This window comes from Budorcas taxicolor, chromosome 2 (assembly GCF_023091745.1).
Source record: "Budorcas taxicolor isolate Tak-1 chromosome 2, Takin1.1, whole genome shotgun sequence".
Classification (NCBI taxonomy): domain Eukaryota; kingdom Metazoa; phylum Chordata; class Mammalia; order Artiodactyla; family Bovidae; genus Budorcas; species Budorcas taxicolor.
In genome coordinates this window covers 23,370,929-23,398,726 of record NC_068911.1, presented here as the reverse complement: position 1 = coordinate 23,398,726, position 27,798 = coordinate 23,370,929, and the positions used below count along the sequence as shown (strand labels likewise).

The 27,798-nt window shown below is 41.0% G+C and overlaps 1 protein-coding gene across 1 annotated transcript in view; it reads left to right on the top strand.

The window, feature by feature from the left end:
- Positions 1–27,798, top strand: part of LOC128060028 (phospholipid-transporting ATPase ABCA3-like) — a 252,491-nt gene that overhangs the window by 75,577 nt on the left and 149,116 nt on the right. Inside the window, exon 12 of the mRNA XM_052652237.1 lies at positions 24,926–25,054. Coding sequence (XP_052508197.1) covers positions 24,926–25,054 — 129 coding nt within the window. The remainder of the gene's footprint in view (positions 1–24,925; positions 25,055–27,798) is intronic.

Genomic DNA, 27,798 nt, shown 5'->3' with positions numbered 1-27,798 from the left:
GTGTATTTGAACTGACTCCCTCTATGTCTGTTAAAACTTTTCTTAAAAGAATGACTGCCTAGCTAACACAAGGTCATGATTCAAGTTATCATTACCTTCATGATAATATTAATATAGGCATAATATATACAGTTAATATGCTTTACATAATTTGTCCTGGAATATACACCATGCTTTATTTTTCTTTTTTTATGGTGAGAACATTTTTTTTACAAAATATTATTTTAGTTTCAATCATATGACATAGTGATTCAGTGTTTTTATACATTATGAAATGGTCATCACAATAATTCTAGTAACCACAGGTCACCATACAAAGTTTTTGCAGTATTGCTGACTATATTCCTTATTCTTTACACTTAGCTTCATACCCTCTAATGGTTCATATTGTTACAAATGGAAAGATAGGTATAAATATAGATATATGTATCACATCTTATCTATTCATCTCTCAGTGGATATGTGCTTCCATATCTTGTGTGTGCTAGTCACTCAGTCTTGTCCAACTCTTTGTGACTCCATAGACTGTAGTCCAACAGGCTCCTCTTGTCCATGGAATTCTCCAGGCAACAATACTGGAATGGGTTGCCATTCCCTTCTCTAGGGGATCTTCCTGACCCAGGGATCAAACTCTGGTCTTCCACATTACAGGCAGATTCCTTACCATCAGAGCTACCAGGGAAGCTTCCATATATTAGATATTGTAATTAGGATTGCACATTTTCTCTGCCAAGGGCATGGATTCAGTCCCTGGTTGGAGAATTATGATCCTGCAAGCTGCAAGGTGTGGCCAAAAAAAATGCTACAGTGAACATGGGGAAGCATATATGTCTTTGGATTTAGTGTTTTCATTTTCTTTGGATAAATGTGCAGAGGTAGAATTGCTGGATGATATACTAGGTCTGTTTTTAATTTTTTGAGAAACCACCATAATGTTTCATAGTGGTTGTACCAATTATATTTCCACCAACAGTGCAAAAGTTTTTCCTTTTCTACATCTTCACCAAAACTTATTTCTTCTCTTTTATTTCTTCTGACAGAAGTGAGGTTCCATGCTTTACATGTTACTTAAGAACACTTGTCATACACTTTCCCATCTACACTGGGAATGCCTAATGTAGGCATCACAGTTCAGATCTTGTTATGAATAGGATTTCAATAGGTGAGAGTCAACTGGCACCTATTGAAATCCTATTCGTACACAAGAGACAGATTGAAAGCAACCGTCCAGTGAAAACACGGCAGAGGAGGTAGCTCCAACCTTCAGTCCCTTCACAAACTAAACTGATGAAGAAATACAGAATGTCAACACCAATCTTGGCAGAGGTCTGGACGCAGGTGAAGCCTTATAGCAATAAAGCGATATCAAATTAAGAAAAAGGTAAACTGGATGATAGGTGAGAGTGACACAGCAATTTTGGAAGCTTCAGGCCCTGTTCATCCCAGAGACACTGGGATGACAACAACATACAGGGACGAAATACCTTTCTGAGAATTCTAGAAACCATTTTGGAAGCTACAGCATACAAATGACTACTTAGTAAGTACCATAAGGCATATGAAGTTTGTGTCATTTTCTTATCTAATCTGTCCCTCCAAACGGTATGGCAGAGTCAGAAGGAATCTTTACAATGCATAAGTTTTACCTTGGGACAAAAGGGGAAAGCTGGGATTTCCATTTAGTGATCTTGCTTGTCTGGGGCTGCCTTTGAGACTGGTTTCTATCTTGCCTAATGGAGTACTTGTGGGAGAGGCAGTGTGATATGGATGCAGTTTGGAATCCACAGGGAAAAAACAGGCCAACTTGAGGCACTTTAAAGTGCTTAAAAGCCACAGAAAATTTGCAGTTCTGCAGGCAGGGAGCAAGATAGGACAGGAAAAGAAATACAATAGAAACTGAAAGCAAAAACTCCAAGCTGCTTAAGAAAATTAATACATATAAAAACAGATACTGATGGCTGCAATCACTGTCCACAGTGATTTCGGAGCCCAAGGCAAAGAAAATTTGTCTTTGCTTCCACTTTTCCCCCTTCTATTTGCCATAAAGTGATGGGACCGGATGTCATCATCTTGGTTTTTGAATGTTGAGTTTCAGTCCCGCTTTTTTCACTCTCCTCTTTCACCCTCATCAATAGGCTCTTTAGTTCCTCTTCACTTGCTGCCATTAGTGTGATATCATCTTCATATCTGATGCTGGTATTTCTCCCAGCAGTCTTGATTCTAGCTTATGATTCATCCAGCCCAGCATTTCTCATGATGTGCTCTGCATATAAAAGTTAAACAAGCAGGATGACAGTATACAGCCTTGTCATACTCCTTTCCCAATTTTGAACCAGTCAGTTGTTCAATGTCTGATTCAAACTGTTGCTTCTTGACCTGCATACAGGTTTCTCAGGAGACAGGTAAGATGGTCTGGTATTCCTATCTGTTTAAGAATTTTCCACAATTTGTCATGATCCACACACTCAAAGGCTTTAGCGTGGTCAATGAAGCAGAAGTAGATGTTTTTCTGGAATTCCCTTGCTTTCTCTAGGATCCAATAAATGACAATTTGACCTCTGCTTCCTCTGCCTTTTCTAAACCCAACTTGTACATCTGGAAGTTTTTTATTCATATACTGCTGAAGCCTAGCTTGACAGATGTTGAGCATTACCTTATTAGGATGTGAGATGAGCACAACTGTATGGTAATTTGAACAATCTTTGGCATTGCCTTTCTTTGGGATTGGAATGAAAACTGACCTTTTTCAGTCCTGAGGCTACTTCTGAGTTTCCCAGACGTGCTGATACATTAAGTGCAGCATCTTTTAGGATTTTAAATAGCTCAGGTGGAATTCTGTCACCTCTACTAGCTTTGTTCACAGTAATGCTTTCTAATGCCCACTTGAATTCACACTCCAGAATGCCCGGCTCTAAGTGAGAGACTACACGCTCATGGTTATCTGTTAGGACCTTTTTTACATAGTACTTCTGTGTATTTTTGCCACCCCTTCTTAATCTTGTCTGTTTCTATTAGGTCCTTACTGTTTCTGTCCTTTATTGTGCCCTTCCTTACATGAAATGTCCTTTTGATATTTCCAATTTTCTTGAAGATATCTCTACTCTTTCCCATTCTATCATTTTCTTCTATTTCTTTGCACTGTCCATTTAAGAAGGCCTTCTTATCTTTCTTTGCTATTCTTTGGAACTCTGCATTCAGTTGGGTATATCTTTCCCTTTCTCCCTTGCCTTTTGCTTCCTTCTTTCCTTAGCTAGTCTTTTGGACTCTGTGGGAGAGGGCGAGGGTGGGATGATTTGGGAGAATGGCACTGAAACATGTATATTATCATATGTGAAACAGATCACCAGTCCAGGTTCAATGCATGGGACAGGGTGCTCAGGGCTGTTGCGCTGGGATGACCCAGAGGGATGGGATGGGGATGGAGGTGGGAGGGGGGGTCAGGATGGGGAACACATGTACACCCATGGCTGATTCATGCAATGTATGGCAAAACTACTACAATATTGTAAAGTAATTAGCCTCCAATTAAAATGAATAAATTTATATTTTAAAATAAATTAAAAATAAAACCAGCAAAAAAATAATGTTAAAAAATAAATAAAACATGATATTGTGCTAAATGCAAATAAATAAATAAATAAATGCCCCCCCCCCCCCCCAAAAAAAAAAGAGAAGAAAAACCTCTTCAGACAACCAGCTTCACATCTTGCATTTCTTTTTCTTTGGGATGGTTTTGGTCACTGTCTCCTGTACAATGTTACTAACCTCCATTCATAGTTCTTTAGGCACTCTGTCTACCAGGTCTAATCCCTTGAATCTATTCATCATCTACACTGTATGTAGGGGTTTAATTTAGGCCCAATTATCTTCTTGATTTCTTCAATTTAAGCCCTGAATTTTGCAATAAGGAACTCATGATCTGAGCCACAGTCAGCTCCAGGTCTTGTTGCTGACGGTATAGAGCATCTCCTACTTCCACTGCAGAGAACATAATCAATCTGATTTTGGTGTTGACCATCTGGTGATGTCCATGTGTACATGTGTACAAGTTGTCTCTTGGATTGTTGGAAGAGTGTGTTTGCTATGACCAGTGTGTTCTTTTGACAAAACTGTTAGCCTTTGCTCTGCTTCATTTTGTACTACAAAGCCAAACTTGTCTATTATACCGGGTATCTCTTGACTTCCATTTTTGCATTCCAATCTGCTATGATGAGAACGACATCTTTTTGTTCTAGAAGATGTTGTAGGTCTTCATAGAACAGGTCAACTTCAGCTTTTTCTACATCAGTGTTTTGGGAATAGACTTAGAGTACTGTGACTTTGAATGGTTTGCCTTAGAACAATCCGAGATCATTCTGTCATTTTAAAGGTTGCACCCAGGTATTGTATTTTGAACACTTTTGTTGACTATGAGGGCTACTCCATTTCTTCTAAGCGATTCTTGCACACTGTTCAGTTCAGTTCAGTCACTCAGTCATGTCCGACTCCAACCCTATGAATCACAGCATGCCAGGCCTCCCTGTCCATCACCAACTCCCAGAGTTCACCCAGACTCATGCCCATCGAGTCAGTGATGCCATCCAGCCATCTCATCCTCTGTCATCCCCTTCTCCTCCTGCTCCCAATCCCTCCCAGCATCAGTCTTTTCCAATAAGTCAACTGTTCGCATGAGGTAGCCAAAGTATTGGAGTTTCAGTCTCAGCATCAGTCCTTCCAGTGAACATCCAGGCGTGGTCTCCTTTAGGATGGACTGGTTGGATCTCCTTGCATTCCAAGGGATTTGCAAGAGTCTTCAACACCACAGTTCAAAAGCATCAATTCTTTGGTGCTCAGCCTTCTCCACAGCCCAACTCTCACATCCATACATGACCACTGGAAAAACCATAGCCTTGACTAGACAGACCTTTGTTGGCAAAGTAATATCTCTGCTTTTTAATATGCTACTAGGTTGGTCATAACTTTCCTTCCAAGGAGTAAGTGTCTTTTAATTTCATGGCTGCAATCACCATCTGCAGTGATTTTGGAGCCCCCCAAAATAAAGTCTGACACTGTTTCCATTGTTTCCCCATCTGTTTGCCATGAAGTGATGGGACCAGATGCCATGATCTTAGTTTTCTTAATGTTGAGCACACTGTAGTAGATAAAATAGTCGTCTGAATTAAATTTGCCCATTCCCATCCATTTTAGTTCACTGATTCCGAAGATGTGGATGTTTACTCTTGCCATCTCCTGCTTGACCTTGTCCAATTTACTTTGATTCATGGACCTAACATTCCAGTTTCCTATGCAATGCTGTTCTTCACAGGATCAGACTTCGCTTTCACCACCAGACACATCTACCACTTAGCATCATTTCTGCTTTGGCATATCCACTTCATTCTCTCTGGAGCTATTAGTAATTGCCCTCTGCCCTTCCCTGGGAGCATATTGGACACCTTCCAACCTGGGGAGAGGGGGATGGGGCTCATCTTCCAGTGTCATATCTTTTTGCCATGTTACTGTTCTTGGGGTTCTCCTGGCAAGAATACTGAGTGGGTTACCATTTCCTCCTCCAGTTGACCACATTTTGTCAGAACTCTTCACTATGACCTGTCTGTCTTGGGTAGCCCTGCGTGGCATGGCTCATAGCTTCATTGAGTCACACAAGCCCCTTCACCACAAGAAGGCTGTGATCCAAGTGTTGTGTACTGCTAACCTAAAGAAATGAAAAAGACTTATGAGAGAACACTGTGAACAATCATATGCTAACAGGTTAAATAATCAAAATAAAATGGAAAAATTCCTAGAAACATATGAATTACCTAAACAGATTCATGAAGAAATAGAAAATGGAACAAAACTATAACAAGTAAAGCACTTGAGTCAGTAATAAAAAGCCTTCTGTATTTATTTGCTAGGGCTACCATAACAAAGTACCACAGATGGGGTGAATTAAAAAATAGAAATTTATTTTTCCTCACAGTTCTAGAGGCTAGAAGTCCAAGTTTAAGGTATTGGCAGGTTTGATTTCTTTTTCTTTTTTTTTTTTTTTTTTTTTTTTTGAGGCTTTTTGCTTGGCTTAAAGAAGGCCATCTTCTTCTGCGTCTCCCGGTGGTCTTCCTTTTGTTCACAGCTGTGTCCTAATTCTTATTATAAGGATACCAGTCATATTGGATTAGAGCCCACCCATATAACTTCACTTTGTCTTAACTACCTCTTTTAAAGCCCTACATTGAAATATGCATTCTGAGGTACTAGTGGTTAAGACTTTAACATATAAATTTGTAGGGATACAATTTCACCTACAACACCTCCCAGCAAAGAAAAGTCCAGTTCAATGACTGTACTGTTGACTTCTACCAAACATTTAAAGAATTAATATCAAGCTTTCTCAAACTTTCAAGGATAATAGAAGAGGAACACTTTCTGTTCTATTTGGCAACCATTTCTGTTCTATGAGGCCAATTACCCTCCAGTCAAAACCGGATAAAGACATCACAGGAAAAGAAAGTACAGAAAAATATTCCTTCTGAATATAGTTTTTTAAAAATCATCAACAACATACAAGAACACATTCAGTTCAGTTCAGTTCAGGTCAGTCACTCAGTCGTGTCCAACTCTTTGTGACCCCATGAATCGCAGCACACCAGGCCTCCCTGTCCATCACCAACTCCCAGGGTTCACTCAGACTCACGTCCATTGAGTCTGTGATGCCATCTAGCCATCTCATCCTCTGTCGTCCCCTTCTCCTCCTGCCCCCAACCCCTCCCAGCATCAGAGTCTTTTCCAATGAGTCAACTCTTCGCATGAGGTGGCCAAAGTACTGGAGTTTCAGCTTTAGCATCATTCCTTCCAAAAAACACCCAAGACTGATCTCCTTTAGAATGGACTGGTTGGATCTCCTTTCAGTCCAAGGGACTCTCAAGAGTCTTCTCCAACACCACAGTTCAAAAGCATCAATTCTTCGGCCCTCAGCCTTCTTCACAGTCCAAATTTCACATCCATACATGACCACAGGAAAAACCACAGCCTTGACTAGATGGACCTTAGTCGGCAAAGTAATGTCTCTGCTTTTGAATATGCTATCTAGGTTGGTCATAACTTTTCTTCCTAGAAGAGATAAGAAAGCCTTCTTCAGCGATCAATGCAAAGAAATAGAGGAAAACAACAGAATGGGAAAGACTAGAGAGCTCTTCAAGAAAATTAGAGCTACCAAGGGAATATTTCATGCAAAGATGGGCTCGATAAAGGACAGAAATGGTCTGGACCTAACATAGGCAGAAGATATTAAGAAGAGGTGGCAAGAATACACAGAAGAACTAGACAAAAAAGATCTTCATGACCCAGATAATCACGATGGTGTGATCACTCACCTAGAGCCAGACATCCTGGAATGTGAAGTCAAGTGGGCCTTAGAAAGCATCACTACGAACAAAGCTAGTGGAGGTGATGGAATTCCAGTAGAGTTATTTCAAATCCTGAAAGATGATGCTGTGAAAGTGCTGCACTCAATATGCCAGCAAGTTTGGAAAACTCAGCAGTGACCGCAAGACTGGAAAAGGTCAATTTTCATTCCAATCCAAAGAAAGGCAATGCCAAAGAATGCTCAAACTACTGCACAAATGCAAGAGCACAATAAAAGGATATAAATCATGATCAAGTGGATTTTTCCCAAGAATTCAGCAATGTTTCAACATAAGAAAGTCAGTCAGTGCAATCACTACTGCATGTTAATAATACAACAGAATCTACATGACCATCTTAAGTATGCAAGAAAAAACATTTGATAAAATCAACAAAATTTCTTGTCAAAAACAAAACAAAACATTCAGAAAATGGAATAGAAGGAATTTCCTTGACATAATATCTATTAAAAAACACAACCGAAGTTATACACAATGGTGAAAGTCTGAAATCAGCTTTCCTCTTAATATTACAAACAAAGCAAGGATATCTTCTGCCACCACTACTACTCAACATTGTATGGAAATTTCTAACAAAAGCAATTAGGCAAGAAAAAGAGAGGAAAGCTATCCAAATTGAAAATTAAACTAAATTATCCCTATTCACAGATGGCATGATACTGTATATGGAAAGCCCAAAGAATCCACAAAAATTTACTAGGGCTAATAAATGAATTTTGTAAAATTACAGGTTATAAGATTAACACAAAAAACTGTTTCTATATGCCATAAGTGAACAATTTGAAAAGGAAAATATAGCATCAAAAGGATAAATTTAACCAAGAAAATGAAAGACGTGTACACACAAATGACAAAACATTCAGTTCAGTTCAGTTCAGTTCAGTTCAGTTCAGTTGCTCAGTCATGTCCAACTCCTTGCAACCCCATGGACTGCCACACGCCAGGCTTCCCTGTCCATCACCAACTCCCAGAGCTTGCTCAAACTCATGTCCATCGAGTCAGTGATGCCACCCAACCATATCATCCTCTATTGTCCCCTTCTCCTCCTGCCTTCAATCTTTACCAGCATCAGGGTCTTTTCCAATGAGTCAGTTTGCATCAGGTGGCCAAAGTATTGAAGCTTCAGCTTCAGCATCAGTCCTTCCAATGAATATTCAAGATTGATTTTCTTTTGGATTGACTGGTTTGATCTCTTTGCAGTCCAAGGGACTCTCAAGAGTCTTCTCCAGCACTACTCTGCACCTTAAAATATTACTGAAAGAAAAAAGTTAAGACCTAAGTTAATGGAAATATTTCATATGTTCATGTATCAGAACATTTAAAATTGTCAATATTATCAAAAGCAATCTAATAATTTAACAAGTCTTTATAAAAATTCCAACTGCCTTTTTTCCAGAATTGGAAAAACTGATCCTACAATTTATATGGAATTACAAGGTCACCAAAAAAATCTTTAAAAATAAGAATAAACTTGATGTCAAAATTCTAGATTATAAAACTCTGAAGCTACATAAATCACAAAAGTCAAAACAATGTGTTGCTGGCCAAAGGATAAACAAATAGACCAATGAAATAAAATTGGGAGACCAGAAATAAACTCATACATCTATGACCAATTTAGTTATTTTTTCAATTCTAAAGACTTGATTTATTTCTAGATTTTCTTTGAGACATTGACATTAATTTAGTGAATCCCTTAAAGTTTCTGTTTTGTCATACAAATACAATTTTGCTAAAAGGAGCATATTCTTTTTTTCTGGGTTTATTGGGATATACCTGACATATAACATTGTGTACGTTTAAGATATACAACATGTTGATTTGATATACTTTTATATTGTAAAATCATTACCACTGTAGCATTAGCTAACACCTCCATCACATGTTATAATTACCTTTTATGAGCTGGGAACATTTAAGATCTACTGTATAGCAGCTTTCAAGTATGTAATACAGTATTGTTAACCATATTCACAATTCTGTGCATTAGACCCCACAATTTATTCACCTTCTGACTTGAAGCTTGCATCCTTTGACATCTCCCCCTCTTTCCTATAGCAGAATTTACAAGGTCTCCTTTGTCCTTAAGGTGTGCCACCTTGGAGAAAGGGTGTTGCTGGCAAACAGCTGTTCCCTGTACCCACTCTAATGTCTCCAGACTTGTTTTCTGCTCAACTGGAGTACTGGAACTTCTCCTTTGGAAACTTAAGCTTTCATAAAGGCTCTCTCTTCTGTGGGTGACTGCCTAAGTCAGGATTTTCTAGATGCTACCAGATGCCAGCCAATAGGGGTTGAAGGAGTTTTCACCACCAGTCTTGACATCTGACTCAATACTGACTCAAATCTGACTGCCTTCTACCTGATATCCAGGTGGGTAAGACTCCTCCCATATCCCTTGGCACATGGTGCTAGATGCCATAGCTCCCACAGAGGCATGATTTTTCCCCCATATTTTAAAGTTTTTCATTTGTATTGGGGTATAACCAATGAACAGTGTTATGATAGTTTCAGGTGAACTGTGAAGGGACTCAGCCATCCATACACATTTCCATTCACCCCAAACTCGCCTCCCAACCAGGCTACCATATCATATTGAGCAGAGTCCCATTTGCTATAGGGTAGGTCCTTGTTGGTTATCCACTTTAAATATAGCAGTATGTACAGGCAACCGTTAAGTTCATTCTCTAAGTCTATGAGTCCGCAGATGGATTTTGTTCATGGATAAATGCCAATCTTGTTATTGTGGAGTATGTGTGTCCTCAGTCGTGTCTGACTGTTTGTGATGCCATGGACTGTAGCCCACCAGGCTCCTCTGTCCATGGGATTTTCCAGGAAAGAATATAGGAGTGAGTTGCCCTTTCCTACTCCAGGGGATCTTCCCAACTCAGGGATCAAACCTGTGTCTCTTGTGTCTCCTTCACTAGCAAGCAGACTGTTTACCACTGCACCACCTGGGAAGCCCTATTGTTGAGTAGGAGGATAAAAATGAGAGATATCTTATGTCACTATGATGCTGACATCATTCCACCTATCCTTTTTTAAAGGCTGGATAATATTCTATTGTGTGTATATACCACATTTTCTTTATCTACTCATCTGTAGGTGGATATTTAGGTTGTTCTGAATCTTGGCTATTATACATAATACTGCAGTGAATATAGCAGTGAAATATCTAATCTAAGAATCTTTTCAATATTCTAATCTCAGTGCTTTTTGATAAATAGAAGTGAGACTGCTGGATCATATGGTAATTCTATTATTAAATCTTTGAGGAATTTTCATATTATTTTCCACAGTGGCTACACCATCTTACATTTTTACCAATAGTGTACAATGGTTCAAATTACTCCACATCCTCGCCAACACTTGCTATACTTTGTTTCAACAGTGGCCATCCTAACAGATGTGAGATGCTATCGTATTGTGGTTTTGATTTACAATTCCCTAATGATTAGTGATGCTGAGAATCTTTTCATATACTGTTGGCCATTTACATATCTTCTTTGAAGAAATGTCTGTTTACTTACTTTGACTATTTTTTAAAATGATGATGCTGTTAAAGTGCTACACTCAATATGCCAGCAAATTTGGAAAACTCAGCAGTGCCCACAGGACTGGAAGATGTCAGTTTTCATTCCAGTCTCAAAGAAAGGCAATGCCAAAGAATGTTAAAAGTAAAGCAAGTGAAAGAAGTGAAGTCGCTCAGTCGTGTCCGACTCTTTGCGACCCAATGGACTGTAGCTTACCAGGCTCCTCAATCCATGGGATTTTCCAGGCAAGGGTACTGGAGTGGGTTGCCATTTCCTTCTCCAGGGGATCTTTATGACCCAGGGATCAAACCCAGGTCTCCCACATTGCAGGCAGACACTTTACCATCTGAGCCTCTAGGGAAGGCACAAGAGTGTTCAAACTATCACAGCTGCACTCATCTCACATGCTAGCAAAGTAGTGCTCAAAATTCTCCAAGCCAGGCTTCAACAGTACATGAACTGTGAACTTCCATATGTTTGAGCTGGATTTAGAAAAGGCAGAGGAACCAGAAATCAAATTGCCAACATCTGCTGGATCATATAAAAAGCAAGAGAATTCCAGTAAAACATCTGCTTCTGCTTCATTGAGTACACTAAAGCCACTGACATTCCACAACAAACTGTGGAAAATTCTTAAAGAGATGGGACTACCAGACCACCTTACCTGCCGCCTGAGAAACCTGTATCCAGGTCAAGAAGCAACAGTTCAAACTGAACATGGACTGGTTCCAAATTGGGAAAGGAGTACATCATGACTGTATATTGACACCCTGCTTATTTAACTTATATGTAGAGTACATCATCATCAGAGAAGGCGATGGCACCCCACTCCAGTACTCTTGCTTGGAAAATCCCATGGACAGAGGAGCCTGTTAGGCTCCTTCACTGAGCAACTTCACTTTCAGTTTTCACTTTCATGCACTGGAGAAAGAAATGGCGACCCACTCCAGTATTCTTGCCTGGAGAATCCCAGGGACAGGGGAGCCTGGCGGGCTGCCCGTCTATGGGGTCACACAGAGTCAGACACAACTGAAGTGACTTAGCAGCAGCAGCAGCAGAGTACATCATGAGAAATGCTGGGCTGGATGAAGCGCAAACTGAAATCAAGATTGCCAGGAGAAATATCAATAACCTCAGATATGCAGATGACACCACCCTTTTGGCAGAAAGAGAAGAGGAATTAAAGAGCCGCTCGATGAAGGTGAAAGAGGAGAGTGAATAAAACTGGCTTAAAACTCAACATTCAAATAACTACGGTTGTTATAGAAACTGTGGCGAAGGAAAGAGACAAGTGGCACTCAAAGATGGAGAACAGCAGGGTTTTTTCGGCACCAGTGCTGGCTCTGCCGAGTTGCCTCCGAAGGCTGAGCACCCAGGCTTTGTTCTGGGTATCTTTTATACACCATAAGCTTCCCACTCAAACAGCTCAGATCCCTCCCCTCCCCAGGTAGTCCAAGTTTCCACGGATATAACAAGCAAGCTGTTAACACAAAATAACGGAAGGGAAAGCAAAAGGTTGTTACTTTAATTGGCGGCTTTATCTAGCTCCGATCTCATCCGCATCTCTTGATGTTTAGGGTGCATCTGCAGCCATCTGAGAACATCATCTTCTGGCACTTGCTGGTATCCCTTGAAAAGCAACAACTAGGTGGCCATCCTCCGTTCGACAACTGTCTCTATGAAACCTGTTACAACCCTGATTAGGAGGGGTATAAAGCAGGGAATAAGCAGACATCCAGCGAGCATGACTACGATCATCCCAATCATTTTTTTAAACCAACCTAGCCAAGAGAACCATCCTAAAAGAGGCCATTCACTGTGAGAGCTCTAATTTTTCCCTTCCAGTAATTTTCCCTTCCCATGGATAGGGAGGCCTAGCGTGCTGTGGTTCATGGGGTCGGAAAGAGTCGGACACGACTGAGCGACTGAACTGAACTGAGTGCATAGGGAAGCTGAACTATAACATGCAGCCAGTTGGTATATAGAGTAAGCGAATCCTCCGACCCATTTCCTTTATTGGTAGAAAGATTCCATACATTCAGAACAATCATCCTGACTCTCAGATGAGAAGGGGATTTTACAACTTAACAGAACTATAAGACAAAAATATGCTGTTTTCATATTTAAGCTGATCGTAGTAGGAGGAGATTCCAAAAAACGAGAACTATAAAGAAGTAGGCAAAGCAGAGGGAAAGTTTTAGGATACAAGTCCACTCTTGGGGAAAAACAGAGTAAAGCCCAATTCTGAATAAGATGAATAGGGGGCGTCCCAGTCCAATTAATAACCAATACGGCCTGTTGTCCATCCTGTTGGTTCCTCAAGCTTCAGCCTTGCGTTGACTGACCAGCTTCTGATGTGGCCAGAGCAGGGCTTCAGGATGGTGGTTTCCTTCTTTGCAAGGTCAGGCACAGGGATTGCTCTGGACTGAGGGCCATTTGCCACTTCTATCAGCTATCAGACGAACTTTCAGGTTTGACCCTGGAGTAATGGATCCAAGTTGTCTGTGCCTGCCACCTTGAAAGCAGTGGGAGTAGTTAAGATTACAGAATAGGGCCCTTTCCACATGGGTTTTAAAGGCTCTCTTTTCCAATCCTTTACCCATTCTTGATCCCCTGGTTGGTGGGGATGTACTGTTATACCTAAGGATATGGGTATTCTATCAATTGTCCATTCGTGTATTTGAGAGACTGGGTGTCCTAACCCTTGTAGCTGCCTATATAAGTCCAAGTTCCCCAGTTCTCTGGTGTACCCCCTTAAGTTGACTAGCGAGAGTGGTCATCCGTACAGGATTTCAAATGGTGAAAACCCTATCCCTGCCCGGGCTGAACACCTCACCTTTAAGAGGGCCACAGGTAACATGTCGACTGTAAGCTGGTCAACATGTCGACTGTAAGCTGGTCAACATGTCAGCATGTAAGCTGGTCTCCTGGCAATTTTGCTAGGGTTTGTTTGAGAGTTCGATTCATGCTTTCCACTTTCCCTGAGCTCTGGGGACGGTAGGCAGTATGCAATTTCCACTGGATTTTCAAAGCCTTTGCCACCTGTTGTACTGTCTCAGCTACAAATGCCAGTCCATTGTCCGACGCTGTGGTCAGAGACGTTCCATACCTGAGGACAATGTCTTTCAGGAATGCCTTGGATACTTCTCTTGCTTTTTCAGTTCGGGTAGGAAAGGCTTTCCCACCCAGCCTGAAAAGGTGCAGATAAAAACTAAAAAGTATCTAAATCCTCCACTTGGGGTGATTTCAGTGAAATCTACTTCCATATCCTCAAAGGGAGATAGTCCACAATGTTGTGTCCCTGCTGGCCTACTAGGCCCCTGGCAGGCATTACTTTGTAAACAGGTTACACATTGCTGGGAGACAGAAGAACAGAGTGTGGAGAGGCAAGCAATGAGATAGTAGCAGCCTAGCAAAGTCTCTAAGGTGGTCTTGCCCATATGAGTCAGTTTATGTTGCTGGTGGACCAGCTTGTAGGCTAGCTGTTCTGGAGCATAGACTTGGTGGTCCTGTGTGACTGACCATTCCGTCTTGGCCTTGGTTCCCGCTTTCTTTTTTATCCATTTTTCCTCCTCAGGAGAGTACCTAGGGGCAACTCATATCTTCGGGGCTAGGAGGACTTTTGGTTTGTCTGGCAGCTGTCCCCAGGCCGCCTCCTTGGTGGCTGCATCAGCGTGGCAGTTCCCTTTGGCCACCAGGTCACCTCCCTTCTGGTGGTCTTTGCAGTGGACAACTGCCACTTCTTTTGGTTCCCATACTACTTCCAGAAGTTTCAGGGTTTTTGGTTTGGTTTTTAATGCCTTTTCCTTCTGCTGTAAGGAGTCCTCTTTCCTTGTATAAGGCTCCGTGGACACATAGAGTAACAAAAGCATACCACAAGTCAGTATAGATATTGACTCACTGGTCTCTCCTGAGTTCCAGTGCCCTGCTGCTGCTGCTGCTGCTGCTGCTAAGTCGCTTCAGTCGTGTCCGACTCTGTGTGACCCCATAGACGGAAGCCCACCAGGCTCCCCCATCCCTGGGATTCTTCAGGCAAGAACACTGGAGTGGGTTGCAGTGAAAAGTGAAAGTGAAGTCGCTCAGTCATGTCCGACTTTTAGCGACCCCATGGACTGCAGCCTACAAGGCTCCTCCATCCATGGGATTTTCCAGGCAAGAGTACTGGAGAGGGGTGCCACTGCCCTCTCCTCCAGTGCCCTGATTAATGCCCATAACTCCACTCTCTGCACTGACCATCCTTGAGGAAGCACCTCTGCTTCTGCCACTTCAGAATCATACACCACAGCATACCCAGCCATCTTCTTCCCATTTTCCATGAAGCTGCTACCATCAGTATATAGGACCAGGTCTGTGTTGTTGAGTGGCTTGTCAGTCAGGTCTCAGTTCAGTCACTCAGTCATGTCCGACTCTTTGCGACCCCATGATTCGCAGCACACCAGGCCTCCCTGTCCATCTCCAACTCCCAGAGTTCACTCAGACTCACATCCATCGAGTCAGTGATGCCATCCAGCCATCTCATCCTCTGTCATCCCCTTCTCCTCCTGCCCCAGGCCTGATCTAGTAAAAAATGCTTCATCTAGTATTTCCAAGCAGTCGTGGCCCAAGGGCCCTGCTTCATCTGGTAGGAGCGTAGCTGTGTTTAGAGTCCGTACAACTTCCAGTTTTACCCATGAATTTTCACATAGTAACCCTTGATATTGAGTCATCTGTGCATGCATGAGCCAATGGTGGCCTCAGCTATGTCCATCAGGATTACAACTGAGTGCGGGACCTTAACATTCAGGTTTTGCCCTAATGTTAATCTGTCATCCTCCCTCACTAGCAAGGTAGTAGCTGCTTGTGCTTGGAGGCAGAGTGGCCATCCGGCCACAAACGAATTGATCTGTTTAGATAAGTAGGCCACCAGCCTTTGCCAAGGTCCGAATTCTTGGGTCAAGACTCCCAAGGCCATTTGTTCTTGTCATGAACAGAGATTGAACTCTCTGGTTACATCAGGAAGCTTTAGGGCTGGGACCTCAGAGATTTTCGCCTTAACTGTTTGATATGCTGCCTCTTGGCTTGGTCCCATTCAAGGGAAGCCTTTTCCTCCCCTTTCAGAGCCTGATATAGGCACCTAGCCAGGTCTGAAAATCCAGGAATCCATATCCTGCAGAATCCTGCTGCTCCCAGGAACTCACGGACCTTCTGGCGAGTGGTAGGGGTAGGGATGGAGCAAACTGCTTCTTTCCTTTCAGTTTTGAGCATTTGCCGGCCTCACATAATGTTGAAACCTAGATATTTGACTCGTCTTTTACAGATTTGTGCCTTTTTATTTGATACCTGGTACTCAGCTTCCATTAACAAGGAGAGGGGGGCCTTTGTTCCTTCTAAGCATCAAGCCTGTGTTGTGCTGGCCAGTAGAAGGTCATCGACATATTGCAGCAGGTCACCGTGTAATTTATCCAAGTCAGCGGCCAAAGCTCCACTGAAGAGAGTAGGGGGGTTCTTGAGCCCCTGAGGGAAGCCTTGTCCAAGTGAGCTGTTCCTTGTTTCCCATGTGTGGGTTTTTCCCATTCAAAGGCAAATAGTGGTTGGCTGACAGGTGCTACTCAGAGGCAGAAGGCATCTTTCAAATCCAAGCAAGTAAACCATTTGGCTGTGGAAGGGATCAGTCCTAGCAGAGTGTACGGATTAGACACTGCCAGGTGCAGACTAGTTGTTGCCTTGTTTACTGCTGTTAAGTCCTAAACCAGATGGTAGTCATGCATCCCTGTCTTCTTCTCGGGTAGTAATGGGGTGTTCCAGGGTGACTGGCATTTCATCTGAAGTCTGTGTTGGAGTAGTCTGTCTCAATGAGCCTGGATTCCCAATCAGGCCTCCCAGGACATTGGATACTGTCACAGTTTTACAGGCTGAGCTCCCAGTTTCAGATAAATCAGGATGGGAGCATAGTGTTTTGCCAGACCTAGAGGATTTTTCTTGGCCCAAACTAGTGGGTACTCAGTCTCTAATTCAGGAGGAATGGTCCTTTCTCCTGGAGGGGATGAATATAGGTGCCGTTCTTCTCTCCTTACAGCGAGAGTCATAATCAAGGAGGAGGTCAGTCCTGCTAGCTTTGGCTGTCAACAGAAAAGGAAATCTGGGCCTCCATCTTAGCAAGCAGGTCTCCTCCCATCAAGGGAACAGGGCAGTTGGGCAGGTAGAGGAATTCATGCACTACCTCATGGTCGCCCAGTCGGCATTGTCAAAGACTGCAAAACGGCCTGTGGGTCTGGGCACCTGTGGCCCCGATGATGGTAGTTTCTTTTCCCAGGAAGGGGCCTATCTACTGGGTGACACTGAATGCTCAGCGCCTGTATCCACCATAAAGTCCATTGGATGGCCCCCTACTTTAATTCTGATCATGGGCTCTTGGGGGCCCAGTTGAAGAGAGCCCAGTCCCCCGTACTTGGATTCTGCTCCAGCTAGCCCAATCAGATTAGTTCTGGGTGGCTCAGGTTGATATCGGCTTGAGGGGGCGGCAGCTTTGGTTTTCTTTTCAGGGCAACTGGGGCACTCATTTTTCCAGTGTCCCTTTTCCTTGGAATAGGCACACTGATCTCGGCTGAGGGAAACTCCCCTTTTCGCATCTGAACCTCTTGCCTTATGGGGCAGTCCTGCCAGGGGGTGCAGGCTTTGACAGCACACCTGCCAAGAATGTGGCTTCTTGTTTCATTTTCTTTTCTGCTCCTCAGCATGCTGTTTGGTCACAATTGACAAAGACTTTGATGGCTATTTCTAGCAGTTCTGTGGCATTTTTACCTGCAAACCCTTCTAACTCTTTAATTTTTTTCAGGTGTCCGACTGGGCCTGTCCCACAAAGACTGCATTTATCATCCACTGATTTTCAGGGGCTTCAGGAACAAAGGGGTGAAGACCCAAAAGGCCTCACACAACCTTTCATAGAAAGTGACTGGGCTTTCATCTGGCTTTTGCAGCACCTCAGTGATCTTAGCCATGTTAATAGGCTTCTTGCTGCTAAGCTGCTAAGTCGCTTCAGTCGTGTCCGACTCTGTGCGACCCCGTAGACGACAGCCCACCAGCCTCCACCGTCCCTGGGATTCTCCAGGCAAGAACACTGAAGTGGGTTGCCATTCCCTTCTCCAGTGCATGGAAGTGAAAAGTGAAAGTGAAGTCACTCAGTCGTGTCTGACCCTCGCGACCCCATGGACTGCAGCCTTCCAGGCTCCTCCATCCATGGGATTTTCCAGGCAAGAGTACTGGAGTGGGGTGCCATTGCCTTCTCCGTCTTAGCCCAAGCTTTTACCCTCTGTAGGAAGACCTGTTGATACCTCTCCAACTGGTTTCTTACCCTCTCAGTGTTGGGGTACCAGTGAGGTTCTTCCTTCAAGAAGTTCTCCCGAGCCCGGTTGTCGATGTCTAACTGACCCCCTGGGGCACTGGCCTGGAGCCATTTTCTGACTCATTGGTGCTCTCTGTATTGAATAGAGTAAGGAGAAGCTGCTGGCAGTCTACACAGGTTGGGCAGTGGGTCTGGAAGATGGATTCTAAGAGATCAACCGTCGCTTGGGGCTTTTCGGAGTACAAGGGAGTGTGATGTTTCCATTTAAGGAGATCAGTCATGGAAAAAGGCTGGTATTAAAAAATGGGTCCTCCCTCTTGTAGGGCCCATCAGCAGCAAAGCGCTGCAGCCCTTAATTCTCTCATAAGGACATTTGTAGCACTGCTGAGGTAGACTGGAGGCCTCTACCCATTGGTTTTGGGGTGGCATGCTGTGGGGACACAATAGCTTCAGGAGCATCAGGAGGAAGAGGTAAAACGGAAGGCAGTGGACTCTCTGGTAAATGCAGGTCTGCTGCTCTCAGCAAGGGAGCCGTGAGGATTTAAGGTGGGGGCGTTGGAGGCATTTCTTCAGCCTCACCCTAGAGGATAGGTGGTTCCTTCTTGGTGCAAGGTCCTTTGCTTTGGTTGAGCTACTAGGACCTTACACTGTCTCTGACCTGTGGCATAGAATTGAACCCAAAGGAGCCTTAACTGGGCAATATCTGAACATTGATTGATATATGGAAATTGGTGCAGGTGGCCAGGGTCTCCCATTATGACTATGTACTGCTTAGACTATGGGCACATCTAAGATCCTTCCTGAGGGCCATACAACCCTGAAGGAGGCCCACTTCAGGGTACAGAGTGTGCAGTTTTTCAGGACCCAATTTTACACCATAATCCCCAGAGAAAAGGGAAAGTGAAGGTCACTCCGTTGTGTCCAACTCTCTGTGACCCTATGGACTATAGAGTCCGTGGAATTCTCCAGGCCAGAATACTGGAGTCAATAGCCTTTGCCTTCTCCAGGAGATCTTCCCAACCCAGGGATCGAAGCCAGGTCTCCCACATTGCAGGTGGATTCTTTACCAGCTGAGCCACAAGGGAAGTCCAAGAATACTGGAGTGGGTGGCCTATCCCTTCTCCAGCGGATCTGCCCTACCCAGGAATTGAACAGGGGTCTCCTGCATTGCAGGTGGATTCTTTACCAGCTGAGCTACGAGGGAAGCCCCAACAATCCTTTCTTAAAATTCTTCAACATATACTCTAAGACAGTGGGTTTAGAAGTCAAGTTGCCCATTATGTGAAAGTTCCCACCCTGAGGCAATGTTGCGCAACAAAACAAAGGGAGACACTCACTTTTGCACACCTGGCTGCTCCCCTTACAAAGATTTAGGCACCTCTTAGCACTGGGAGGTCGGTATAAACACCAGACCTGGACCAGCCTCACAGGGAGGGATTAAATCCCCCAGAGGCTGGCACTGCCCTGAGCCATATAAGGTCACCATGGAAGCACAGGTTAGGATCCATTCAGGCTCCATAGTTGGAAGATGGTGGAAATCTGGCTTTCAGCTCATTCACTCTCCCCCACACACCAGAATTGACAGACCACCCCAGGGAACAAATCTTATTCTGAGTGACTCTCCTGTCACTGGGAGGTGATCAGCCCCCCCTTCCACCATATGGTGAGTCCTGACTCTGTCAGATATCCCCGGGACACTCACTCGTCTGACGTGCTGTCCTGGAACCCACTTCTGCTCTCCTGAGTCAGTTCAGAAAGAGGCGAGGGCCGAGGCTGGTGCATCTCAAGTGAGTTGGGATCTGGCAAATGGCCTGGGCAGCATCTATTCATCTGTCACCATGCAGCAGCTCCAGCTTTCTCCAGTTCCCCGACAATGGTAGTGCAAGGGGCCAACTCAGTTGTCAGCTTCCCGGCCAATGCACCAGAAAATGTTATAGAAACCATGGCGATGGAAGAGACAAGTGGCACTCAAAGATGCAGAGCAGCAAGGTTTATTCAGCACTGGTGCAGGCTCAGTGGAGTCACCTCCAGAAGCTGAGTGCCCTGGCTTTGTTCTGAGTATCTTTTATACAGCGTAAATTTCCCTCTCAAATAGCTCAGATCCCTCTCCTCCCCAGGTAGCCCAAGTTCCCATGGATGTAAACAGCAGGCAAGATCACAGAAGTGGAAGCGGTGATTGATGAGCAGCAACTGTTAACACAAACTAACAGAAGGGAAAGCAAAAGGTTGTTACTATGATTGTGGACTTGATCTCGCTCCCATTTCAAGATCATGGCATCCAGTCCCATCACTTCATGGCAAATAGATGGGGAAACAATGGAAACAGTGGCAGACTTTATTTTGTTGGGCTCCAAAATCACTGCAGATGGTAACTGCAACCATGAAATTAAAGACGCTTGTTTCTTGGGAGAAAAACTATGACAAACCTAGACAGCATTTTAAAAAGCAGAGATATAACTTTGCCAACAAAGGTTTGTATAGTCAAAACTATGGTTTTTCCAGTAGTCATGTATAGATGTGAGAGTTGGACCATGAAGAAGACTGAGTGTGGAAGAATTGATGCTTTGAACTGTGGTGTTTGAGAAGACTCTTGAGAGTCCCTTGGACTGCAAAGAGATCCAACTAGTCAATCCTAAAGAAAATCAGTCCTGAATATTCATTGGAAGGATTGATGCTGAAGCTGAAATTCCAACACTTTGGCCACCTGATGCGAAGAACTAACTCATTGAAAAAGACCCTGATGCTGGGAAAGATTGAAAGCGAGAGAAGAAGGGGATGACAGAGGATGAGATGGTTGGATGGCATCACTGACTTGATGGACATGAGTTTGAGCAAGGTCTGGGAGTTGGTGATGGACAAGGAAGCCTGGTGTGCTGCAGTCCATGGTGTCCTAGAGAGTCCGACACGACTGAGCGACTGAACTGAACTGATTGTGTAACATGGCAGTTTGTGTTCTGCTTTTTAGAACATAATTTCACATTAAAATTCTCTAATATCGCTATAGTCCATGTACTTGTCTTTTCCAAGGTGACATGGTATTTCTAATTGTTATATAATGTTCCTTTTAATAGCCATATGGTAATATGCTGTAATTAACTTGGTCATTTTCTTTTCTTTTTTTGAGTCTTCAGTTAAATAGCCTTATTTAGATGTCTTTGAATATAATTTTCCATTTTGGAGCACATACTTTTAATCATCCAAATAGATGAAGAAAATCATTGAGCATCCATTTATGATATAGACTCAACAAAGTGGGTAAGAGGGAAATGACCTCAACATAATAAAGTCCACATATTGCAAGCCTACAAGTCATCTCATCATCACCAGTGAAAAGCTGAATGTTTTTCCTTTAATGTCAGGAACAAGACAAGGATACCCACTTCGCCACTCTTATTCAGCACAATACTGGAAGTGTTACCTACCGCAATTAGGCAAGAAAAAGAAATTTAAAAGCATCCAAATCATGAAAGAAAATTTGTCACTATTTGCAGACAACATGGTTATATATATGAAACTCTAAAGACACCTCAGGAAACTATTAGTACTGATAAAAAAAAAAGTTAAGTTTTAAGATACAAAATCAATGTATGAAAATCTTCTCTGGAACTTCCCTGGTGGTCCAGTGGCTAAGATCCACACTCCCGATGCAAGGGGCCTGGATTCGATCCCTGGCTGGTGAACTAGAGCCCACATGCTGCAACTAAGAATTTGCATGCAGCAATGAAGACCTGGCACAGTCAAATAGTTTTTTTTAAATCTGTTCTGTTTCTATACACTAATAACAGACTATATGAGAAAGGGAAATGTAGAAAAAAAGACAATTACGTCAAAAAGAATAAAATACTTTTGGAATACATTTAACAAAGAAGTTAGAACACATGTACAATGAAAAGTAAAAGACATGATTAAAACAGATTGAAGAAGACACAAATAAATGAAAGATATTTCATGCTCATGGATTGGAAGAATTAATACCATTAAAATGACCATATTAACGAAAGCAATCTACAGATTAACTGCAATTTTATCAAAACTCCAGTGACACTTTTAACAGCAACAAAACAATCTTAAAAATTGTATGGAACCACAAAAGATCGCAAATATCTAAAGAAGTCTTGAGAAAGAACAAAGCTGGAGACATTAAGCTTCCTAATTTCAAACCATATTACAAAAATATAGTCATCAAATCAGGATGGTATTGGCATAAAAATGGACATATAAATCAACGGAACAGAATAGGGAGCCCATAAATAAGCCCACATTTATATGGCCAACTAATTATTTATGACAAAGGAGCCAACAATAAACTAAGGAGAAAGCACAATGTCTTCAATAAATCGTGTTGGAAAAACTGGACAGCCACATGCAAGGGAATGAAAAAACCACTATTTTACATCATACACTAAAATCAACTCAAAATCATTAAAGACATGAACATAAGACCTGAAACCATAAAACTCCCAGAAGATAGAAGAGGCAGCAAGTTCCTTGACATAAGACTTGGCTATAATTTTTGTATTTGACTCCAAAAGCAAAGGCAACAAAATCAAAAATAAGTATATCTATGTCAAACTTAAAAACTTTCACATAGTAAAGTGAAAAGGAACCTACCAAATGAAAACATTTGCAAAATGTATTTCTGACAAAGTTAATATCCAAAATATGTAAAGAATTCCTTAGCAAATAGAATTTGCTAAGGAATTCCATTAGCAAAAAAACAAAAAACAAAAACAAAAATCGACAGAGGATCTAAAGAGACATTTTTTCATAAAGACATACAGATGGCCAACAGGTACATGAAAATATGCTCAACATCACTTGTCATCAGGGAGATGCAAACCAAAACCACAACGACATCACTTTACATCTGTTAGAATGGCTATTATTAAAAATACAAGAAATAACAAGTATTGCCAGAGATGTGGAGAAAAAGGAACCTTCAAGGTGGAAATGTAAATTACTGTAGCCACTATGGAAAATAGTATGGAGGATCCTCATAAAATAAAAATAGAACAACCATATCACTCAGCCATTCCAATTTTCATATATGTCTGAAGGAAATGAAAACACTGATGCACACCCCCCACATCAACGTTTGTTGTAGCATTATTTACAATAGCCAAGACATAGATGAAAAACCTACATATTCTTTGATGGATGATTAGATAAAATGTGGAGTTGATCTTCCTACCAACTTGGATAATTCATCTTGGAATTATCATATGAATGCAAAACTTCTGTCTTATTTAAGCTTTTTTATGTCTCAGTTGCTTAATCATGTCTGACTCTTTGTGACCCCATGGACTATAGCACACCAGGCTCCTCTGCCCATAGAATTTTCCAGGCAAGAATGCTGGAGTGGTGTGCCATTTCCTACTCCATAGGATCTTCCTGAGCCAGGCATCAAACCCATGTCTCTTGTGTCTCCTGCATTAGCAGGCAGATTCTTTACCACTAGTGCCACCTGGGAAGCCTTTAAAATTCTTTGCAGCCTCTTTTATAAACCAAGTTAGCCTTTACCCTAATTTACTGTCTGGTCCTCTGACTAGCAGCATCACCAGCATCACCTGGGAATGTGTTCAGAGTGCAAATAGATGAATGAAGTAGTATATTATACAATGAAATATTATTCAGATATAAAAAAGAAAAAAAATCTGACCATTTGTGATAGCGTGGATGGACCTCAAGGGCATTATACTAAGCAAAATAAATGAGATAAAGACAATTGCTACGTAGTCTCACTTTTATGTGGAATCTTAAAAAAATAAAACAACTTAAGCCACTCATAAATACAGAAAACATATTGGTAGTTCTCAGAGACAGGGGATGGGGACTAGGCTGAACAGATGAAAGGGGTCAAAAGGTACAAACTTCCAGTTATAACATGAACATGTCATGGGATTGTAATGTATAGCATGATGACTACAGTTACTGTACTATAAATTTGAAGGTTGCTAAGAGAGTAAACGTTAAAGTTCTAACAATAAGAAAAAATTGTAACTGTATGGTGCTGAATGTTAACTGTAATTAACTCTAGTTTTTGTCTTCATCATTTCACACTATATACAAATGTCAAATCAGGTTGTACACTTGAAATTACTATGTTATATGTCAATATCTCAATAAAAAGAATATATTCTTAAATAGGATAAATGATTCAAGTGTTTTAAATGGTTTTATAGTTTCTTTATTTACATATTATCAAATAATTTCCCACAAGACCTGAACTGATTGTTATTAATATTTAAATTTCTTCAGGACAAAAGTTACATATTCCAGATCTTATGTTTTCCTTAGCATCTACACAGTACCTAATATGGTTCACATATATAGTAATTGACCGATTGCAATGCAAATACATTGAAATATAGCAAATTATTTAAATGTTTTTACTACCAATATAACCCAATCCATTGTAGAAAATTAATATATTTAAGCAAAAATGAAAAGAAAAAGAAATTCAAGACAGCTAATCCTGCCACTGAGTTGTAACTATTGATACTTTCCTGTAACTATTCTTTTACGAGAGACAGTGTTAACTCTTTTGAGTAATTCACAGATAGACTGAATTTGAGATGCTAACTTGCAACATCTTATGCTTTCTTATCAAAATTCAGTTCTGTCATGTCTTTGGCTTGTTTGTAGGTCATTACCCTCCTACCAGAGGAGAGATCTTTATTGATGGATATGACATCACAGAAAATATAACTGAAATTCGAGAAAATCTGGGCTTTTGCCCACAGGGTGACTTATTGTTTAATGACCTGACGCTATCAGAACACCTTTTCTTCTACTCTATGGTGAGTCAAATTTTTAAAAATTATATAGTAAATTTACCTTTTTAAATATACAGATCTGTGAATTTTAACTCATTTAACCATCAGCACAATCACGATACAAGAAGTTTCATCACCCCAAAACATTCCCTCACACTATTCCTTTATAGCCATCCCTCTCACACTCCCCTCACCCCCTGCCTGCCGATAACTACTGGGAAAGTCTAGTGGCCTATTCTTTATCACTGTTGTTTTGTCATGTTGAGAATATTATATAAATGGAATCAAATAGTATATAACCTTTAGAGATTATCTACTTACGCAGAGCAGAGTGTCTTTGGGATCTTTTTTATGCTGTTGCGTTATCAGCAGTTTGTTTCTTTTAATTCCTTAATTTCAGGTTTAGAGGTAACACAGTATACCAACTGAAGGACACTGGGTTGTTTCCAAGCATAATGAATATAAATAAATGTGTTCTGAGTTTCATGTACAAACATAGGTTTTATTTCTCTCAGAATAGGATTACTGCATCATATTTTAAGTGTTTATAAGAAATTGCTAAACTGCTCTCCAGGCTGGCTGTACCATTTTGCACTCCAACCAGCAAAGAGAATTTCAGTTGCTCCACATAATTGCCAGAATTTTATATTAATACTTTTTTAAAATTAACCATTCTAATAGATCTGTATTTTAACTGTGGTTTCAATTGTCATTTCATGGATAGCTAATGATGCTGATCATTTTCATGTGCTTAGTTGCATTTTTACAATCTTTTTGATAACATATTTGTTCAGACCCTCTACCCTCTTTTAAAAATATGAGTTGTTTGTTTCCTTATTATTGAATTTTTGAGAATTCTTTATATATTCTGGACAAATGTCTTTGATGGATATTCTTTGCAAATGTTTTTCCCAGACTGTAACTAGTCTTTTCATTTTCTTAACAATGTCTTTGGCAGAGAAGAAGATTTTAAATATTAAAATCAAATTTATCATTTTCTTAATGTTCCTGCCCTTGCTAGCTTTTTTGGAACTCTGTGCCTGACTCCAAGACATGATTTTATTTTATATTTTCTTCTAAACTTTTGTAATTTTGCATATTACATATATCTATGATCCATTTTGAGTTACTCTTTGTATAAAGATGTAAAGTTTAAATCTATATTAATTTTTGCCTATAAATGACTAATTGTTCTAACAACATTTTTTGAAAATACTACTCTTTCATCTTTCAATTGCCTTTTGTGCATTTGTCAAAGGTCAAGTGGTCATACTTCTGTCAGCTTATATCTGAACTCTTTTCTGTCCCATTGACTTATGTGTATATCTCTTTACAAAAGGTCTCAATATAGATAGTGCTATTCATTCAACTATATTCTTCTCCAAAAGCATTTTATCTTTTAAGCTGTTTGACCTTTCCTGAAAATCTTTTGTATTATATTTTATATATCTACAAATTTTGCTGTGATTTTTATCAATATTACATTAAATCTACATATCACTTTGGAGAGAATTAACATTGTTATTATGCTGAGATTTCAAATACTTAAACACAGTATCTCTTTTCATTAAATTAGATCTTTGATTTTTTCCTAGTGTAGTTTAACTGCTTTTCAATGTTACGTTAGTTTCTGCTGTACAATGAAGTGAATCAGCTCCATGTATACATATATCCCTTCCCTCTGAACCTCCCTTCCACCTCCCCATCCCATCCCTCTAGGTCATCACAGAGCACCAAGCTAAGCTGCATGTGCAATACAGCAGCTTCCCACTAGCTATCTGTTTTATGCACAATAGTGTATATATGTTATCACCATTTTTAGGTTTCATTATACAGATCCCATTGAAGAAGGAAATGGCAACCCACTCTAGTATTCGTGCCTGGAAAATCTCATGGGCAGAGAAGCCTGGTGGGCTACAGTCCATGGGTCTGCAAATAGTAGGACACAACATAGTGATTGAGCACATACAGATCCAGTACCTATTTAAATGTGTGTGTGTGAGTTTCATTTCATGATTTGGAACTTTAAGGAATTTTTATTTCTAGTTGTTTATTAATTACACATAGAAAAATGATTGATATTGGTATGTTGACCTTTTATCCTCTGACCCTGCTAAGGTCACTTGTTAGGTTTAGGAGTGTTTTGTAGATTCCTTGGTTTTATACATAGACAATCAGGTCATCAGAGAATATGGATGGTTTCTTTTATGAGTTCCAATTTGTATGCCCTTTATTTCTTTTTCTTAACATGTTTCACTGATTGGGACAGTATAATACTGAATATGATTATTGAGAATGGACATTCTTGACTTGTTCCTGATCTCATAGGGAACGCATTTGGTCTTTCTTCATTAAGGCTTTTTTTACATATATAATCTTTATCACCTTGAAGAAATTGTTTCTATTTTGATTTTGCAGGGAGTTTTTATTGTTTGATCAGAGACGCTTCCTGCATGTATTAATGAGTATGTGGTTTTTCTTCTTTTAGACTATTTTTATACATGGTGGATTGATTGATTTTCAAATATTGAGCTAGCTTTGCATTCATAGGATAAATTTCACTTGGTCGTGGATTTTTCAAATATATAATTCAATTGGATTGATAATATTTTGTTCAGAACTAAGTTTATGAGGGATGTTCACCTATAGTACCCTCTTTTTGATTTGCCTTTGTCTGTTTTTGTATCAGAGTAGTACTGGCTTTGTAAAATGTGTTGAGAAGTGTTCCTTCCCCTTCTATTATATGGAAGAAATTGTGTAGAATTTTT